This window comes from Poeciliopsis prolifica, unplaced genomic scaffold (assembly GCF_027474105.1).
Source record: "Poeciliopsis prolifica strain line A6 unplaced genomic scaffold, Auburn_PproV2 SCAFFOLD005, whole genome shotgun sequence".
NCBI lineage: Eukaryota > Metazoa > Chordata > Actinopteri > Cyprinodontiformes > Poeciliidae > Poeciliopsis > Poeciliopsis prolifica.
The window spans coordinates 3,724,448-3,744,519 of NW_026562380.1; the positions used below are offsets into that span (position 1 = coordinate 3,724,448).

A 20,072-nucleotide genomic window follows, 5' to 3' on the forward strand; every position below is an offset into this window, starting at 1 on the left:
CTAGGAAACAAAATGTTCAAATCTAGCTATTGAGAGATTGCTTTTATACAAGCCCACAATTAAAAAAAAAAAACTTTTAAATTTTATTGTTGTTCTGTACTTTAAGGTGCTCCATCTGCTGGACCAATCTGGTAACATGGTTTTATAAAAACAGAATTGGTGGATTATTAGATTTCTCATGCATATATTAGGTAACATTAGAGCGCTTGAGGATAATTAAGACAAGCAATTTTATGCTGTTTGAATACACGCCCTGACTCCACATCTGTGACCGTTGGCTTAACACAACTCCCTTTCATAAAATCGTACATATCACGACACGTGGAGTTAGAGATGAGCCATCTTGATGGAATTTCACATTGCTAATGAAACCAGGAAATGTTCCGGAGAGCAAAACTAATAAAGAATGAGATAAATTAGAGGAAGGGTGAGGAAAGGGTTTCAATTTTAGGGAGCAAAAATAACAGCTTAATTTAGAAATTGAATCTATTTAATTCACAGATGTCCAGTTCCAGTCCTCAAAAGTCAATGTCCTGCCAGTTTCAGACGCGTCTCTGCTCCAACACAGTTCATTGAAATGTTCCACTTTGGACACCACTACTTTAATAAAAAGTATTTGTACTGGCAGGGAGTTAATGTGTAAATTCAGGAAATATCAAGTATTGCTTTTGATTTAACCTTATCCTACAAGTTATATAAGGTTATTTTTTGTGTTAGATGTAATATTCTGTTATTCATCTCTCTCATTTGTATTTAAGTTGAACACAAATTTAAATCCACATCATAATTACGATGGCTCATAAAACACAAAGAGCAAAAAACATAATGGATATCAAATACAGTAGAAGTTGTGGTTTAATTTGAGTTTATTTAAAGCTGTTGGCTACAGAGTTGCATATATTGTGGTCTATTTATATAAAGGTGCTGCTAGTGAATTATGTATGTCTAGTACAGCTGGCCATGCTTTAGATAATCTGCATAATCTGGTTTTCCCAACATAAGAAGAGAAATTGCTACATTCTCCATTTAGATTTCTACCACACTCACAAAAAGAGGCTAAAAGTGACTTTTTAAGGATTATTTTGGATTTCCTTTCTTGTTGTGTCTCCAGGTGATACTTTATACTTTCTATAAATATATATATAAAAAAAAAATAAAAAATTCCCTTTTCACCCACCGCGGGTGGTTCTTATCCTCTGAGCTCGGGTCCTCTACCAGAGGCCTGGGAGCTTGAGGGTTCTGCGCAGTATCTTGGCTGTGCCAAGGACTGCACATTTCTGGACTGATATGTCTGATGTTGTTCTGGGATCTGTTGTAGCCACTGCTCCAGTTTGGGGTTACTGCCCCGAGGGCCCCGATGACCACAGGCATCACTGTGGTCTTCCCCTTCCAGGCCCTCTCCAGTTCTTCCCTGAGGCCCTGGTATTTCTCCAGTTTCTCGTGCTCCTTTTTCCTGATGTTGCAATCACTTGGTATTGCTACATCAACCACAACGGCTTTCCTCTGATGTTTATCCACTACGACAATGTCTGGTTGGGGATAATTAACTCAACATATGTTTGTATATATATATATATATAGACAGAATATGGTAGATATGGTACCATATGCTTGATACAAACATATGTTGAGTTTGAGTCGATTAAACATATTTATTTAAAAGCACGGATCGCTGAAGCAAGTATAAATTTACCACTGCCTATAAGGAACGTATTTATTTATTCCCTGTGTGTTTAATTCACATATGGACTGACAGGATCACATCATAGGAGAAAATGTATCATAAATATTAACATATTGGTGCTAAAAATCATAGCTAGATTTAATCTGAATTAATTAAATTTATCGACTGAGCGTGACCTTGAGGAGTGCAACTGTTTCTAATGTAGATGGTAATTTTATCTCCCTGTCTTTTGATTTGGTTGTTTTCCAAAAGATTAAAAACGCACGTTTGAATTTTCATCTATTTTTATCTGTTTCTCACCAGTTCTGTTATTCATGTGTGACATTTAAGGCTGCTGAATTAGAGTTGGACCCAAAATTATTCATACCTTTGGTAGATTTAGATTTAAGGTTATTTTCATTCAACCTAGAAGTTTGTTTGTGATGTGAAATGAGACAGGCATCTCATTTATGAAGATAAAATGATGGTAAAAAAATAGTACAAGTTTTTAGAAAAAAATAGTCTGACTTTAGGTTATGTTCAATTTCAAGGTTTTTCTTCATAGCTCTACTCATTGTAGTTCCACATTTTGTGTTTCAGAGTGGTGCAAGACCTTTTCATCAGCTGTAACGGGCTCAACCAGGTGACAGAGCTCGTCTACCTCGACCAGACTCGCTCTTTGGCCTTGAAGGTGTTTGAAACTCTGATCATAGGAGTTGGACATCAGCAGAGTGACGGGCTTCTTCATGAGCTGGAGCGTGCCGACACCAAAGAAAGGGAGGCCATCCTCGGCCTGGCTGAGGAGCTGGGGTCACGAGGGGTAGGAGAAGGCCCACAGAGCCTTAGCAAGTTCTACGAAGGCCTAAAGGAAGTGTATCCACGTCACAAAAGCCGAACTGGACAGAACCATGGACCAAGGAGAAGCAGAACGGAGACCCACCTGCATGTGATCAACCTGTTCCTCTGTGTGGCCTTCCTCTGTGTCAGCAAAGAGGCAGATTCTGACCGGGACTCTGCCAACGACTCTGAGGACACTTCAGGTTACGACAGTACAGCGAGCGAACCTCTAGGGGGCCGCCTGCCATATCTGTCCCCAGACAGCGTGGCGTTGCCCTCTAAAGAACAGCTACGACGAGCCGCGGACGTCTGGTCTGTGTGCCGCTTCATCTACATGGCCAGCCCTCTTTTCCAAAGGCAGTTCTTCAGCCTCGGAGGACTAGATGTGTGCCTGCGCCTCATGGCCATGGTCATCCAGAAACTCTCGTGTAAGAGCAAGGATGGAAAAACAAAGAAGAAGAGAGAGGGCAAAGGGAAAGGCAGCCCTGAGTCTGCAGTTTCTGCTGCTTCACTGGGATCTGAAGATCCTCCCTACGAATCAGGAGATTTTCACAGTTTGGGTCCGACTGAGGGGAAGACCAAAGATCCAGGAAAGAGATTTGATGATCAGTGGCAGCTTCAAAGTATTCGTCTTCTTGAGGCCCTGCTGGCAATTTGTCTGCACAGCGCTAACTCTGCCATGCAAAGGACAGAACCGGAGCTTTCTTCTCAGGTTGGTTTATTATCTCCATGGCTAATTTTTTTTAATTAATTGATAATTGAAATAATCATAAACTAATTTAGAAATTGATTAATCACTAAGTGATGTATGCAGACTACAAAAAGGCCATTTATTCAAAGAACAATACACTCAGAGACATTAGTAAGCCAAAACTGGATTAAATTAAGCACCTTTTGACGTCCGATTATTAATCACTTAATCACTTAATCAAAACAAACAATCAAAGGCCGAACTTTTCACATGTTGATATGAATTTTATTTATTTTTTTTTAGCTCCAGATGCATCAATTACCACAAATAATCAAGCGTACACTAAAGGAACGCTGTAATTGCATTTTTGGAAGTAAAATGTGTATTTCTTTGATTTAAAACGGTATTGAATTATTAGTTTATTAGCATGTTTCAATGTATTTACAATGTTTTATAAAAAGGTGGTTTTATAAAACACCATGGTTAAGTGAAAATCTGCATAATGTGCCACCTTTTAAATAAGATTAATTGTATTAATTGTCAGAATAATCAATTAATAGTTAGTTTGTTGCAGCTCTATTTTCTCTGTACCTCCGCCACAAAAAAACTATGCCATTTAGTGAAAACCTGACCTGTAAACATTTTGCTCACACTTTGAGAAGCCCTGATCTATTGCATTTTAAATTCAACAGCCTCAGTCTGTGGAGGAGACCCTGTTGGAGGTGAGAGACCAACTGTCTCGCTCAGGTGTGGTGAACTCTGACCTTGCCGTGCCTCTGTTCGACTCTCTGCTGCGAGTGGCCTTGGCTCAGGTGTCTTCATGTACTGATATGCCCGAGGAGAAACCAGAGAGGGTAAGTTCTGCATAGCAAGATACAATCTATGCATATTTGTATTAATTAGCTTTCATTAATATCTTCAAAGCCAAAGCAGCACAAACAAAAGTTGTTGCTCCACAAAACAGTTGAGTTGATTGACACCAGTTTTGTCTGATTTGAAGAAGGTGGGGTTCTAGAACCTAGACTAAAAATACTTGTTAAGATTTGTGTGTGTGTACTGAAACTATAATTTTTAACACAATTTTTTTTATATTTATTATTTTTGAAATATTTTGCTCTCAAATGTGTCCCAATATGCATTTGTGCTCCTTGGGATCTTAAAACCACACGCTTTGTGGCCTTTGTTTTGAAAAATCAGTGCTAGTGGGGGAGAGGAGCTGAAAGCGGGTGTGAATTGACACGTAGTTGGTGCATTAGACCCCATGGTAGAGAGAATCATGGTAAAAAGTCTGATAAAATGACTAAAACTGGAACAATATGAAAGGTGATGAGGTAAAAATAACCTGTGGCGCAAGAAGGAGCGTTTAGTAAACATTTGTAGCTATATCCTAAGACCCAGAAATGGATTAAAAACACAAAATGTGCAAGATTTGCTACTACAAATCTACAACAACCCTAAATCAGAATATGATTTACTGTCTGCTACACTGCAAAAACAGAAAATCTTTCAGAGTAATTTTGGTCTAGTTTTTAGTGCAAAATCTCAGTACACTTGAAATAAGACATGCTAATCTAAAAGTAACTTTTCAGCAAGATGTATTAGCTTATTTTAAGTAAGTATAGCCTTAAAATTTATGAAGAAGTACTGGTTCTACTGGCAGATAAATTTACTCAGAACATGGAAAAAATGTCTTGTTTTAAGTGCAATAATCTGCCAGTGAAATATGTACTTTATCGTTCAATATTAAGGAAGTATTGACTTAAAACAAGAAAAGTTACTTAAGTTTGTTTGTCTTATTTCAAGTGTAGTAAGATACCTGCTCAAAAAATTAGACTAAAATTACTTGGTAATATTTTATGTTTTTGCAGTGAAGTGACTTTAATCAATATTTTACTTTTATTGTTTGCTGCAGCTTTTTCAGACAAACACATAGGACAGTGAAGGCGATCGCAAATTTGCCTGTCCAATATTTCCATTCAGAGCCATGTATCGTCTTTAGGGTGTACTTGACGCTAATTGTGCTCTCAGTTGAAGAGTTTGCCATTCTACTTATCCACGTTTGGTTAGCTGATTTAACAAAATACATAATTTTTGTGGTATTTTAGTGGAACTGGCTTTTAAAATAATGACGTTAAATGTTGCTACAACCAAAGCAGAGTTTTAGTAATTGAGTAAAATATCAAATTTTGTTTAGAGGATGTGTAGGTTGCAATGTTTTAGCTTCATTTTTACTTTCTTGTCTATTATTCCTCCTCTGTACTATTATTTTTAAATAAATTCCCGCCAGCCCTAACACTGAGTTTACAAAGTTGTCAAACAGTGACTTGTTTTTCAAGATGTCATGAAGGTGATAACTAAGACGCTATCACGCAGTTAGGAACGTTATCAACGTTATCAACTCCCCTCTGCTGTTTGCGTTCTGAATCACCTGATTTATTAGTATCAAACCAACAAACCTGATCACTTTAGCTTTGTTGGCTAACAAAGAAGGTAAAGAAGTTGAGCATGAATGAAAGGAAAGTAATCATCTAGCAAAGTGTTGTCAGTCACTACAGTAAAGCATTCACACCATGTTGCTGGGCAACCACTATCTGGACAACAAGATAGTGGACGTAATTACAGCGTTCATGAAGAGCAAGCATAACCTATTTAAATTTACACTCAGTTTCACCCACTTTCCTTTGTTCCGTGCGAAAGCATTTTATTTTTATCAGCATCATTTATTATCTATAACAAATCTGAAAATTAATTTTAGCATCGAACTATTCATGATAATTACAGCTGGATGCATTTTGATGTGTCTCGTCAGTCTTCTCCCACACTGTTTTGGATGTAGGTCCAAAATTTCAAGATATGTAACGTTTTCTTTGTTTCAAGCTTCAATTTTGACTTTATATTTGTCTTTCTGTCATTCTTCCATAAATTGCTGATTGGTTTATCAAATGACCAATAATAATCTTATAGTGATCCAGAGTGCAAAACCCAGAAGCCCGACCATATAAGGCCAATATTGGCCTCTTTACGCTATCTGCCTGTTTCGTATCAGATAGATTTTAAGATTCTTTTAACAACCTTTTTAAGCGCATCTATGTCCAGAACCTAAAGATCCAGTAATCAGTTGCTATTGGAAGTCCCTCTGACTCATCTTGAGCTCAAAGGAGATTGGGCTTTCTCTACTTCTGCTCCTACTCTCTGGAATAAATTACCTTTCCAGTTTAGATCTGCCCACACCCTTCTTAAAACTTTAATTTATGCGTTGGCATTTAATTGAGGCATGATATTGTAACATTTCTGTTTTGATGTTTTATTTTTATTTTATTTTCTTATTTTTATGTTTTAATTCCATCAATTTATTCTATTATGGCATTGTTTTTGTTCAGCACATTGGTGCAATTATGACCTGTTTTTAAAATGGTTGTCCAGTTAGCAGACTCTTCCACCTGAGCTGTGGCTGTCTGTAAAGTTTAATTATAAGTTAACTTTTGAGGAATTTTTTTTTGCACTAGATTTAAAATCCATTTATTTAATATTCATGATTTTGAAGTGCAAAATGCACAAAAGTATAAGGTATATAAATACTTTTCCAAATCACTGTAACTGCATTGTTTCGGAAAATTAAAAGTATTGGATGAGAGTGTATTTCTCATATATATATATATATATATATATATATATATATATATATATATATATATATATATATATATATATATATATATATATATATATATATATAATTTTTTTTTTTGGCTCAGAGTTATTGTTTTTCTAGGAGCTTAGTACTTTCTCCGTAGACCCAGCAGAGTGTGATGTTTACTTAAAAATTACCCAATTTACAGAGCTCTGAAATTAGTATTTTGCAACAGAAGGTGTCACATTTTTTTAGATGATAACTTACACATCACAATTGAAGGTATGGTTTCTCACATCGCGGTGGTGTAGAATAATTCCTCAGTGTCTGTGTTGTTATTGGGAGTTTTCTGATGTGTGCGTACTATAACCAACTGTGCACAACAAGGAACTGGGTTGTGTAGATGCGGTGCAAGTCAGCTGATATTTGTCTTATGACCAAAAACTTGTACTTTTTTCCCTGCCTTTTTTTACCACATAAGTGGAAAGACCACCACTTGTCATGCTGGAAATACTTTTGGTCAAGGAGATTTGTTTTTTCAATCATCAAAGGATTTGATGATTAGTCTTAAATCTTATCACCATTTAAGGTAGCAGGACTGGGGAGGAGGATCTTGGTTTAGTTTCATTTTAGCTTTTTTTTTTTTTACTAGAAGCTCCAGGTGTTTGCTGAGGGGGCGGCTCCAGCAGGAGATCTGTCTGAGGAGGTGGATGAGGTGCAGAGCTGCAGTGTCAGGCTGCCGGGGGAGGAGGAGGGCTACGACGCTGATAGTGAAAGCAACCCGGAGACCATGAAGCAGCAGGAAGAGGGTAGGTCCACACACAAATGCACACTAAAACTGTGTAAACAACTCTTTGTTACTACCATTTGCTTCAGCTGTACTGTTTCTTGTGGATCACTATAAACGTCATCTGCTCTTTACGTCTTGTTTTTGTTGCTGAGAAATGTCAGCACACTTATCTGGCTTGACTGAGAGGTCATGTGCTGGTCTCAACCTCTGACCCTGCTGAAAACTTGCCTTGGGAAAACCTCATTTCTAACTCTGACCAACTCAAAAATGAATGGTTCTGGACTTCTTTTTTTTGTTTGTTTTTTTGGCTTTTGACTTGTTCTGTCGTGTGACAGATAAAGCAACATCCTCCTGTGGAGGATATTTAGCAAGAAGAAGTTGATATTTTTATTGCGTATGGATGACAAAGCAGAAAGCAGCCCTGAGCCTGATGCAGGTTGACGAATTGGCCTGATTACACTGTTTTTTTTATACTTTAATCTCCTCAGAAAGGACTCATTGTGATAAGTTTTACAACTAGCTGGCAGCGAGTTGCTTTGGCCTCATAAGCTGCATCTTGTGACTTGTGGTTCCAATCTGATGGAGGCGCTGGCTTCATGGAAAAACGATTGCATCACCTAAAATAGAGAGCATTTTAATTTTGAAGAATGAGAAACAAAAACCCATCAGGTCTAACTAATTAATTTATACACTTTGAATGGCTCTGTCTATGAAATGACTATGTCTGTAAAATCTTTATCCGATTTTAACAATGGTCCCTTTTTTGACCTTTAGTCAGACTGACTAAAATCAGATACATTGGTTTTCAATCATTGTCTCTTTTTCTACTTTAAATAAAAAACACATATTGTGCAAAATAGTGATAATTGTGGCCAAAAAATATGTGTCAAAGTACTCATTATTGCTTTTCAAAGTGTTGAATTCACATTTCAGCTTAAACATCAGAATAACTAGAAAATAAAAATTATGAAACAGACACAAAAATGACTTATTCTGCCAAAAAACAAAACCAGTAAAAATTGAAAAATAAAAACAAAAACAAGCATGACTGCTTCTGCTAAAAACAAAAACATAAATTCAAAAAACGACAAAATTAAAAAGCAAAAACAAATATGACTGCTTCTGCCAAAAAAAACCAAAACATTCAAAATAAGAATAAAAAACAGATTTATTTTTTAACCATTAAAGAACGGTAATACAGAAGGTAAAATTGCTGGTTAAAAAATAAAATATGATAATTTACTCTCCTTCCTTGTAACAACCCACATGAAGCCAATGTTTAAACAAAATCAAGTTTTAATGCCCTAATCCTTAAAATCCACAAATTTGTCCATTTGTTGATTTTCAAAGCCAAGTCTCTCCCTTACATATATTTGGTATACTGTATTGTGCTAATCATCAATCTCGCGCTCTGTTTAATTTAAGGCTTTTTAGCCATTTTTTTAGCAGGAGTTTCAACAAATTCTGTTTGCGGCATTAATCTTTTCTTTTCTTGACTTCTTTTGAGCTGCAAAGTGTTGCATGGGTTGTGCAGCATTTTGGGTTGTTTTTTTTAACACAACCTCACTTGAAAGCACCAATAACTTTCCCAGTGTAACCAGTATCACTGATAAAGTTTAAAAAAGACACATGAAATTGAACAAAGAATGAGTAGTTTTGATTAAAGAGCATGCAGGTGACAGATCTGATTTTTACAGTGACAGACGAGTCACTTGCTGGAGTAACTGCAGAGTTACTGCTGGTGTCGTCTTTATTGGACATTTTGTCAGAATGTAAACATTATTTAATTTTAAAGACACAGTTTGGGTTAAACTGCTGACATTTTTTTTTTCACAACTTAGTATGTCATTTTGGTGTTTTTAAATTGAACAATTAATCAAATTCTCGTGTTGGAAAATAAATTTTTTTTCACCAATGTACTTATATATTTATGTTTCACAGCTCAGTGATGTCAACACGCCTAGGGGGGCCATCTTGTTTGGCAGTAGTGTTTTACAGTTTCTATTTATTTGGACTATGAATTTAGGTCTACAAAAAAATATTAGAGCCAGTCAACATTTTCAGAGAAAAAGGTCATAATATTCACACACAATAGGGTCAAAATAATATCTGAGAAAAAGTTGTGATTTTACCATAAAAATATATCTTGTAATATTAGAATAATACATTTTATCACAAACTCCATCACAAAAAAGCAAAAAAATTAAAATGATAAATTTTGAGAGTTTGGTGAAGTTACACTTTAGTAGAAGTTTCACAGATAATACTTTATATTTTATAGAAATACTTAACATGTCAACTTCAAATTATTATCTGTAGCAGGAGATTGAAACAATTGTGCAAACAACTGTTTACTTCGAAGAATGAACAACATGAACTGGTCACATCAAATCTGTTATATCAAAGTTTTTTTTTTCATTAAAATTACTTTCTTTCTCATTTTCACCATTCTTTCTATAAAATTGTATCTTTATTCTGCTAATATTGTTACTATATTCTCATAATCTGGCACTAACATGACATCATCCATCTCACAGAAGGGATGACTGACGTAAAAGCCACTTTTGGAAAATATTTTAAGTCATTTATTTCTTATTTTAGAATCTATAGTAAGAAAATTTTATTAAATATTAAAATTGGATATGATACAAAAAGTTGGATATGATACAAAAACATCTAAAGTTTTCTTTTCTTAGCCATATTTCGCAGGCCTAGTTTGTCTCCAACCTTCACTTTGTACAAAAGCATCACAAATATCTAGAAAAAAGCTTTACTGTCTTAAATTTTCTGCTCTGAACAGAGAAATTTTGTGTTATTTACATTCCAATACGTCACAAGCTTTACTCGTTACTTTATATATTCTTCAGGGAAAACTGTTAGACCTTACTGTAAATATACAGAAGACAGTATTTATGTGTATTTGTGCTAGCAGTGCAGATGTGCGCGAACGTGCAGCTTCATTAATAAAAGGAGGTTCCAGGCACCATGTGAGAGGCTGCAGGGCTGCAACCCTGTAAATCATGAGGGGAAACCCAGACTGCTCCAAGGCTGAGCGCAGACCTCCGGCTAATTCATTTCCATGAGATTCCTCCAACATCGATGGTTGGGAATGGATGGAGTCTGGAGGCTATTCATGTTAATGGTGTCAGCTAGTCTGTAGGGCAAATTAATAATCTGTTGGATTGTGTTTTTTCTGGGGTTTTTTTTTTTTGTCTTCCCCTGCTGACTGGACGTTTCCTCAGTAGGGAAGGTGGAGCCTGCAGGGTTGAGTGAGTTTGCGGCAGTGGCGGAGGATGGGCCGGAGCGTGGCGTGCTGCTGTTCCCTGAGATATGCACCATGGAGTTGCGGCTTCTTGCCTCCGGTTCGCCGGAACTGGAGGTTCTCAGTCACGTGTTTCACAGCCTCCTGGGCGCCGTGCATGCCAACCGCCGCAACGCCGCCTTGCTCTACGACCAGGTCAGACTGAATACGTCTTCCTCTTTGTGATGGTGTTCACTGCCTTGCAGGTTTGACGTAACCCATCACTTTGGTTTCTCACAGGGAGGAGTCAAAACCATCCTTTGTAGCTTTCACAACATCCTCAGTCAAACAGAGCTGTCCTTTAAAGGTTTGTAATTTATTTTATCCGCCAGAACATTTTGTGAAGCATGTCTAAAAGTTCATATGTTTACAGACATGACGTTTTAACTTGACCCCCAGAGTTCAAGCATAATATTTAGCTTAGATACTTGGCTAAATCTGTACCCAGTTAGTTTCTCAAAGTTGGACTTATTTTACAATTTCTATTGTTTAAGATATACTTCAGTGTATGTTATTTCTCCTTAATAACCATCCATTTCAAAAGTATTCATCCTTTGACACATCAAACCTAATCAAAGTCTAGACCCCCTGTAAATCCAATTTACAATCTGTGGAAAGACCTAAAGATGTACATTAGCAGACTCTCTCCATCTCAGTGTTTATATGGGTGCTTCAACTGATAATGCTTAAATTTAGAAAGAGCTTAATTTGTGCATAAAATACTTGAAAGTTCCTAATATTTGTGATGAAGTGCAATCTAACACTGTGTTGGTCTATCACATGAAACAGCAATAAAATATACAGAAGTTTGTGGTTGCATCCGGACATGGTGTGAAAAACTTAAAAGAGGTGTAAATACTTTTGCAAGTCAAGTTCGACAATAAAACCAACACGATTAAGTGTTCTTGTCTTGGTAGATTGAATTCAAACTGTTCATATATTCCTGTTCTTTATCGCTGGTGTTTAGATTGCCAGACGGTGCTGGTGGAGCTGCTGGTTGCCATGGTGAGCCAGCGCATTACGGCAGAGGAACTGGCCCTATTGATTCGCCTCTTCCTGGAGAAAACCCCACCTACAGTAAATACCGCTCCGTCACTCAGCACTGTACTATTTGCTTACGTGCAGCCAGCTTGTGATCAAAGTCTGCGAGTTCAGTTTATTAATGTAAACTAGAGTTTCTGCGTAAGACGCGCTTCCTGTCACTCTCGCTTTGCACTTTGTGGTTCTTGAAAATTCATCAACACATACTAGATCCTGGAGCTCTCTTCACATCACACACAGTTAACACCAAAGTGTGCGGAAGAGATGTGGTGCTGCAGCTCATTAGCACAAGTATGTTTGGTTGGAAGCCTGCAGGAGAGAGCTGTTCATAGCCTCTGTTTAAGTGAAATGTTTATTTTTACCAAGGGAATATTCTCAGTGCTTCTTACGTTATTAAGCTACGTCAAACGGAGGTTTATAAACCAAAAATCAACCTGAATGATTAATCTTTTTTCCCATTTTTAAAGCAATCTTCACATATTTAAAGAAGTAGAATGTTTTAAGATGATTACTAACAAACTTTTAATCATTAATTAAAAAAAAAACAACAGCTAATGAACAATTAAATCAGAATCACTTCATTGCCTTTGCTAGTATACAAGTTCACAGAGTAGGAAATTGATCTGATGTAATAGTGCATATGCTACAAGGAAAAAAAAGAATTAAAAAAAATGAAAATATGTTTATTCGAGCTAAAATGTATTAACTAATGATGCACACAAACATGCTAGACTACTACTGCCTTTTCTCTGCACACTACTTCTGAACAAGTTTTATAAATACAAAATTAAATGTTGGGACTTATTAAGGTTTTATCTATCAAGATTCAAAGGACAGATGTTTTATGATCTAATTTAGAGTTTTAGTACATATATTAACATAAGGGGCTGAAAAAATATAAAAGGGGGAATGTTTTCGAAGCTTGTTGGAGTTTTTTTTTTTTTTTTTGCCATTATGTTGGATGTAAGGTCCAACATGGTTGAATGGCTGAAGACTTGCACAGAATATAAACACACAAAACAAACAGTTATTAATATCGAATCTGAGAAGGTTATCAAAATTGGCTCAAAGCCTGATGTGGAAGGCTTTTCTTGTTTGGTTTGCTGGTTCTTGTTACTTGGAGCTCAAAACTCCTTTCTGGATGAAGAGCCATCAAGATGGACAGACCATCCAATCAGAGGCATAAAAACTGTCACTGTGTGGAGATGATTAAAACATGGATTCTTGTATTTTTAAATGGAGAGTATTTTATTATGTAAAATGTATTTTTTTAGCACCCTCGATTTTTATATTATTCTACTGAAATGACAGGTTCCAAGCAGTGTTCCCTCTAAGCTGCGCGCCTGCGCAATCTCGCACTGCTCACATATTCTCAGCGCACAAGAAAATCTATGTAGCGCATGAAATAAAATCCAGCGTAAAGTGGACATTGAGCTCAAACATCAGTTTTGACTATGGACCAATAAAAATTTTTTTCCGTACTACTTTGCGATCGAACTCAGTGAGTGACAGGAATCCAGCCAATGATACGATACGGTTCACTTTCGCTACATACACTTACACTCAGCCAATCAGCATGCGCTGACGTGCCTTGGTCATATGCGCCGTGTAGGTGAGAATAGTGCGGCAGAGTTAAGAAACGTGAAAGGAATCACCTTATCATGTCTACGTGGGACATCCACTCACCAAGCCAAAGTAAAAAAAAATAAATGCACTTCTTCTAAGATCAAATGGAATCAAATCAAATGAAAGGAATGGTCTGCATTTGATATTGAAATGTTGAGTTCAGATTTTTGACTATGGATAAGCAGACATTTGTACACTGGCAAAGAAGTATGAGGCCTTTCTCCTCCACCCACAGATTATGGAGGCAATTAACAGTCAATATGCTGAATTCAAGTAGATAAAGCAAGAAGCAGACTGTCCATCAACCTGGGCTAAGTGAACAACCACTGGAGAAGTGAGAAGAAGTGAGAAGGGCAGACGTAAAAAAACTGTAATTAAATATTTTACAAGAATTTATACTGCATCACAAGCTACAGAAAACATTTCATTGTGCAAAATGTGAATGTTTTAATATGAACAAACATTTATGTCTGAAAGGTGTAATGTCTCATTTCTCACCCTGGCTGAAGCAGGACTCTTACTTATAGCATGCATCACATGAACACCAATGTTTTCTTTTCTTTTTTTTATTTTAATTGAGCAAATCACTTAAATTAAAAGCAAACGAATGAAAATTGCTGATGTATTTGATTTTTTTTTAATAAGCCATGCAACTTTCTATGATTCCAGATTTATGATACTTGTGCGTGGCCACACCGTGTACACTGATGATGCTCACAGTGGTCCTCAGTGTGCCCAGGAAGCTTGTGTGTATGCCCAGACACATGAAAAATTAGAGGGAACATTGGTTCCAAGTGACAAATAACAACAAACAAAAGATTACATCTTTTTTGGGTGTAACGATGCTTAAAGTTACAAAAATATTAATATTCAGAGATGCCTGGGTGTCGCCTGTGTGAAATAGGAGCTTATTTTAGCAAGTCTGCCATTTGCAGTTTAAAGTGGCCTGGAGCAAAAAACTTAATAAAGATAAAAGGTCAAATCTGAGATATTTGTGTGCTCTTATCCCAGCCATTTAATTTTCTTTGTTTATAGGCTATATTACTGAAGGGTATCCTAGAAATTGTCGAAGCCAACATGGACATGGAGCCTCTTCACTTCCTGACGTTTCCGATACTCCATGGGGTTTCAACACCTGGAGGCTCATCTCCTGGCTCCAGGCAGAGCGGTGCCGCCGGAGGCAAAGCCGTCAGCTTGCTCTGGAAGGGGAAACTTTCTCCTGGTCGCCGGGAGGGGGAACCAGAGTATCGACCAAGCCACCTCTGGTCTTCACCCTGGCACACGGCCCCTCTCCACCTACCTCTCGTGGGGCAGAACTGCTGGCCCCACATGGCCCCCGGTTTCAGTGCCTCGATGTGGCTGAGGGTGACGGAGCTGGAGGAGAAGAGCGACGACAAAGGTTGGGATTCTTACTGCTTGATCTACTTGAAAGATGGACAGTTTCTAAGATTTGTTTCATTTTCCAGAAGAAAGCGTCTGTTCTGCATCTGAGATTCATCATGCTTCACCTCAGTCTGGAGCAAAGTCAGCAGAAGAAAACCTCGTTCATGTTCTCTCCATGGGCTCCAAGGCGCTGATGCTTCAAGTGTGGGCAAACTTCTCCAAAGGCTCTCTCACTTTCAGGTGAGGATGAAGGTTTTATGTGCAGAATAAGTTGATATTTCTACTTTTTATCATTACTGATTTCCAAGTGAGTAAATTTCAAAGATAATATAATATGCCAATTTTTATGCTGGCATTTGGGCCTCTACTGCCTATTAAAACAGCCAAGGCTCTTAGAGAAAACCAACCAGCTGTTTTTTTGCAATAACTTTATGCTTTGTGGTCTCTGGAAAATTAGCTAATCAGAAAATTTGAATGTAAAAATTGAGTTTGGGGAGCCAGCAGCAGCTAATTTTGATTTAAAATGACAATAGGCCCTTTTATATGTGTCAAATATTATATTCATCCAGTGATATAAGGTTTGTTTGTCCTGTGATAGCCATTTTTATGTTACTTGCTCTTAATCGGTATTTGTTTGTTTTTGAAACTTGCATATTACCAAAATACATAAGCTTTGTCTCTTGAAAATAGTAACACTAATAATACTTATTTATCTTCTTCCATTAATCCGTAATGATCGGACAGTCCCAAAGAACCTAATGTTTTACATTTTATCTTATGAGGTTTTTCCGTTCAAATTCTTGTTGTAGTGATGTATTATATCTCCACTGGTATCTCCATACAGGCTGCTATTTCTAAGGTGTACTGTTGCTAGGATCTGAACTTTCATTCATTGTAATTCTTTGCTCTCTCAGGATTTGCATAGATCCGAACGATGACATAAAAGCTGGGCTGTTGGCGCAGGTCGAGTCGGGCGAGGGATTGTTCAGACGAGGGCAGTGGCAGCACCTCGGCCTCACGTACAGCCAGCAGCCAGAGGGCAAGAAGAACATCCACGGCCGCGTTGTCGTGTGGGTTTGTGGCATCTGGTAAGAAAACCTGTCGGAAATATGCCGTGTTTTAGCTAAGCAATCAATCAGATTAATTATTATTAATTAATTATTTCAATTAACTATTGAAATAATGATCAACTGATTTAGGAATTGATTACTTGTTAACTGGTGCATGCAAACTCTAAAATGGCCACTTGCTGAAAGAATAACAGTCAGAGCTTTGATTAAACCAAAACTGTATTAAAAAGATACACATTCTGCATTAAAAATAGAAAACATTTGTCTCTAAATATGTTCTACCCAAAATGACTTAATCTTCTATTAATTATCTTTTATTGTCAAATTATTAATCAAATAATCCAAAAAATAATCAACAACTCAGCCAAAGCAATGTATTGATAATTCATGCAGAATGGGCTGAGCTTTTCGCTTTTTCAAATTTTTTTATCTCCGTATGCATCCTTTACTGCAAATGACAGATGTACACTTAAAAGCCATACTTCTGTCACTTTCTAAATATTAAAGTTGCTTTTTTATTTGTTTATTAAGGAAATGTGAGGTTTCTCTGGATTACACTCTCCCTCGCAAGTCCAGTTTATCGTCTGACAGCAACAAAACCTTCTGCATGTTGGGCCATTGCACAGTTTCGTCAGAGGAGCTGGAGAAGGAGGCGGGACGCTGGAGCATGGGCACTGTGCTTCTCTTTAATGGTAGGACTCCTGTTACATTTACAGCTCCTTCCCTCTAACAGGGATTGAGCTCTATAAGAATATCAAAGCTGAGTAATGACAGTCAGAGCTCTTATTAATCAGGAAGTTTTTTTCCTCACCGTCTTTACACTGTTAACTGCTCAGCTGGATTAACACTGAGATTAAATTGCAGTGCAACCTTGACATTCGAGGTTGCACTGAGTTTCATTTTGACATACCAGAGTAAAGGGACCCTTACTTCATCACAATTATACTCTATTTTGGGTTGATATATTTCAATGAAATTATTATTACATGTCCTAATTCATAGACGTTTTAAACTTCATCACTTTCAAGTGGGACCTCAGAACAAGACTGAAGTTGCCTAAAAACAGATGTTTTTATGCAAACTCTACTTCTCCAGCTTTGATTGAATTAAGTTTGGGAATCATTTTCTTTGTGGGAAAAATAATAAGCAAGAACTTAAAAACGGAAGGTGCACCTGATTTCCCAAAACAGAGATAAAGATTCACTCTTTTTGTTGTTTACTTGCTTGTGTCAGGGTCGAGGATAGGATCTGAGGAGGCCTTCTTCCTCTACTCCAGTGGACCAGACCTTACATCAATAATGCCCTGTAAATACGGCAAGTCGAGTGGCTCAATCTCCAAGTTCGTCTCTCAGGAAGGCCTCAGGTGTGAACGTGTCCGAGAGATTCTGATGAAGAACAAGGACATTGACACAACAGCACTGGTTGTAAGTAAAACATTTGGTGATGGATACTATGTTCAATGGTGTCACTTTTATTCATGCCACATATAAAAGCATCTTTTTTAAGAAGTGCTGGTGAAATGTTTCCTTTTGATTTTCTCAGATCAGTAATAACACAATGCAGGAAGTAATTTTCACCTGCATCGCATGGAAAAAATTGTTAGTTACGCTGCAGCTATTTAAGTGAGACTGAACATTAAATATTAATAGATTAGTTAAGTTAATGCTCCCAGTTGGAATCTTAACTAATATAAAGCAGATCAAATATCAGAAGTCACCACAAACAGAAGAGATAATTATGATGGCATTTTCTGTTTCTTTACAGGAGAGCTTGGCGATAGTTTATGCCCCCAGCAGTCCAAGAGTCTACACCATATATGAGCCTGTGATCAGGCTGAAAGGTCAGGCCAAGACGGTCGTCACCCAGCGGCCCTTCAGCTCCAAAGAGGTGCAGAGCATCTCACTGGATGCAAATGCATTTAGATCTCTGCTTCCCATCAAAACCCACGGCCTGCAGAGCGTCTTGCATAAGATTGGAGGGACGGGAAACTTTGTTTTCCTTTTTGCACAGGTAGAGCATCTAATTTAGATACAATGCAAATACACAAATTAATAATTTAATGTGTTTTAAATTAAGAATTCTATTATTAACCATTCATCACTGGTGTTCAAATGGATTTTTGGGGACTTTTGTGGTTCAAAAGTGGAACAAATTTGGCTTTTCAACAGATGGTGCAGATTATTGACACTGTTGTGAAAAAATGCAGCCTTGCTTCTGTCAGACTCCCCAGGGCAGCTGTGGCTACTGGACTGTAGCTTCATCATCAGTGTGTGAATGAGATGTAAAAGGCATGATAAATAAAATTGATTATTATTATTTTAACACAAAGCATTTTTGTGTTCGTTTTATAGTATGTAACACCCATTCAGTAAATATAGCTAAATACAAAAATGATTTTCAAAGAAACTTTTGTTGTACTTTAAAAGTTTTCATTTATTTCTTTTGGAGAGTAATCTTAAAAATATTTTTCAGACCAACAAAATAGGAATCATTTCACCCAAAAAGTAAAAAAAACAACAACATGTTTCATGTACTGTTATTGCTGAGAATGTAAAGGTAAAAGAATTGACAATGAAATTATTTAGTATTTTAATGTTAACTTGACGGGGTTTTTTTTCCAAACCATTGAGCAATGCTGCCATTATGTATTTGTTCTACCTATTTATCTTTTTGCATGGTTATTGAACAAGTAAATAATTTGAATTAGGATGACAATTTTTCAGGAAAATATTGCTTTAAAATACATTTTCTGCTTTAAGCTTATGTTGCATCGACATTGCAGAGCAACTGGACATTCATTGTATTCTGACAATTTGAATACATCTTTTGCTTCTTTTAGTGTGAAAACATTGTCGATGTTTTAGCTTGTTATATTTTTGTGCATCCTTTTGGTTCAAAGTCTAATGTGACCTGAATTTTTTTTTTTAATCTTTACTTTTTTCCCTCTCTCTTGTCTCTGGGTATTGCATCGTCCAGACGGTGGAGCTGAGTGACTGCGAGAAGACCCAGGCTCTGGCCCTGCGAGTGCTACTGTCTCTCTGCAAGCACAACCAACACCGCATCCATGAAATGGACTGTTACCATGGTTACTCCATGATCCATCAGGTCCTCATCAAGTCCAAATGCATCGTAGGATACCATATGCTGAAAGTGAGTCACACCTTCAACCCCTTGCTGTTTCTATTCCTCTGTTCTGCATCTCTTTTTTGTTTTTTCTGGAGGGGGTTTTTTGTGAATCTGATCTAGAGCGACAGACTGGACCCTGTCTGAGCCGGTGTCAGTGACCCGCTGTTACTTGACCCTCTGGCTGTGTGTGTAATAGAGCCGCGCTGAAACCAACTCCGTCTGGTTTGATGAGACACTGACGTCCATGGCTCCTCTGATTGCATGCCTCTTTACCGTTTACACATCCTCAAATCCTTTATTGTGTTTTGATTAGCGATGCCACATTCTCGTAATTATTACACTATGAAAGAAAACATGCTGTTACAATTTATTCTCACCATTTTTTGTTATTCTGTTAAAATATCTAATATCTTTTGATGTAACTCTTCAGCCTCATCATACTGTTTAATTAGTAGTGGGCAGAGGAGGGTAAAGTACTGAAACATATTTTAACTCAAGTATTTGATAAAAAGGCTAATCAAGTACTGAGTAACTGATCAGATAATCAATCATTTAATGTTTAAAAATAATCAGACATACTAAAATATAAAGTTATGTGGAGACTTTGGTATTTTAAAAACCAAAATGATTCATATATGTAACATAATCACAGAATAGCAAAATCAGGCAAAAGAAACATTTTTTACAAATCAATTTCTTTCAGTACGAAACTTTACCAAAAACTGCAGGTATGTGTCTGGATCTGGTCAATTTTTTATTAAAATAATCTTGCAGTAAGCTTATTTAAGAAAGGGCAGCAATACTTCATAATAAAATTATTCAAATAAAAGTTAAAAGTATGGCATAGTAAAAATTCTTTACACTTGTAGCCTTTATTACCTGAAGCTTCCAGAGTCCTAAGGGACTGAAGATT

At 37.0% G+C, this 20,072-nt stretch overlaps 1 protein-coding gene across 3 annotated transcripts in view; it reads left to right on the forward strand.

Moving 5' to 3' along the window:
* lyst (lysosomal trafficking regulator) overlaps window positions 1-20,072 on the forward strand; it is a 71,281-nt gene that overhangs the window by 25,879 nt on the left and 25,330 nt on the right. For all 3 annotated transcript variants that reach the window (XM_055029392.1, XM_055029394.1, XM_055029393.1), the window contains 13 exons: window positions 2,264-3,212; window positions 3,884-4,045; window positions 7,475-7,631; window positions 10,855-11,069; window positions 11,154-11,220; window positions 11,881-11,990; window positions 14,616-14,979; window positions 15,047-15,203; window positions 15,878-16,051; window positions 16,565-16,725; window positions 17,267-17,457; window positions 17,798-18,043; window positions 19,010-19,183. In XM_055029392.1, coding sequence (XP_054885367.1) covers window positions 2,264-3,212; window positions 3,884-4,045; window positions 7,475-7,631; window positions 10,855-11,069; window positions 11,154-11,220; window positions 11,881-11,990; window positions 14,616-14,979; window positions 15,047-15,203; window positions 15,878-16,051; window positions 16,565-16,725; window positions 17,267-17,457; window positions 17,798-18,043; window positions 19,010-19,183 — 3,127 coding nt within the window. The remainder of the gene's footprint in view (window positions 1-2,263; window positions 3,213-3,883; window positions 4,046-7,474; window positions 7,632-10,854; window positions 11,070-11,153; window positions 11,221-11,880; window positions 11,991-14,615; window positions 14,980-15,046; window positions 15,204-15,877; window positions 16,052-16,564; window positions 16,726-17,266; window positions 17,458-17,797; window positions 18,044-19,009; window positions 19,184-20,072) is intronic.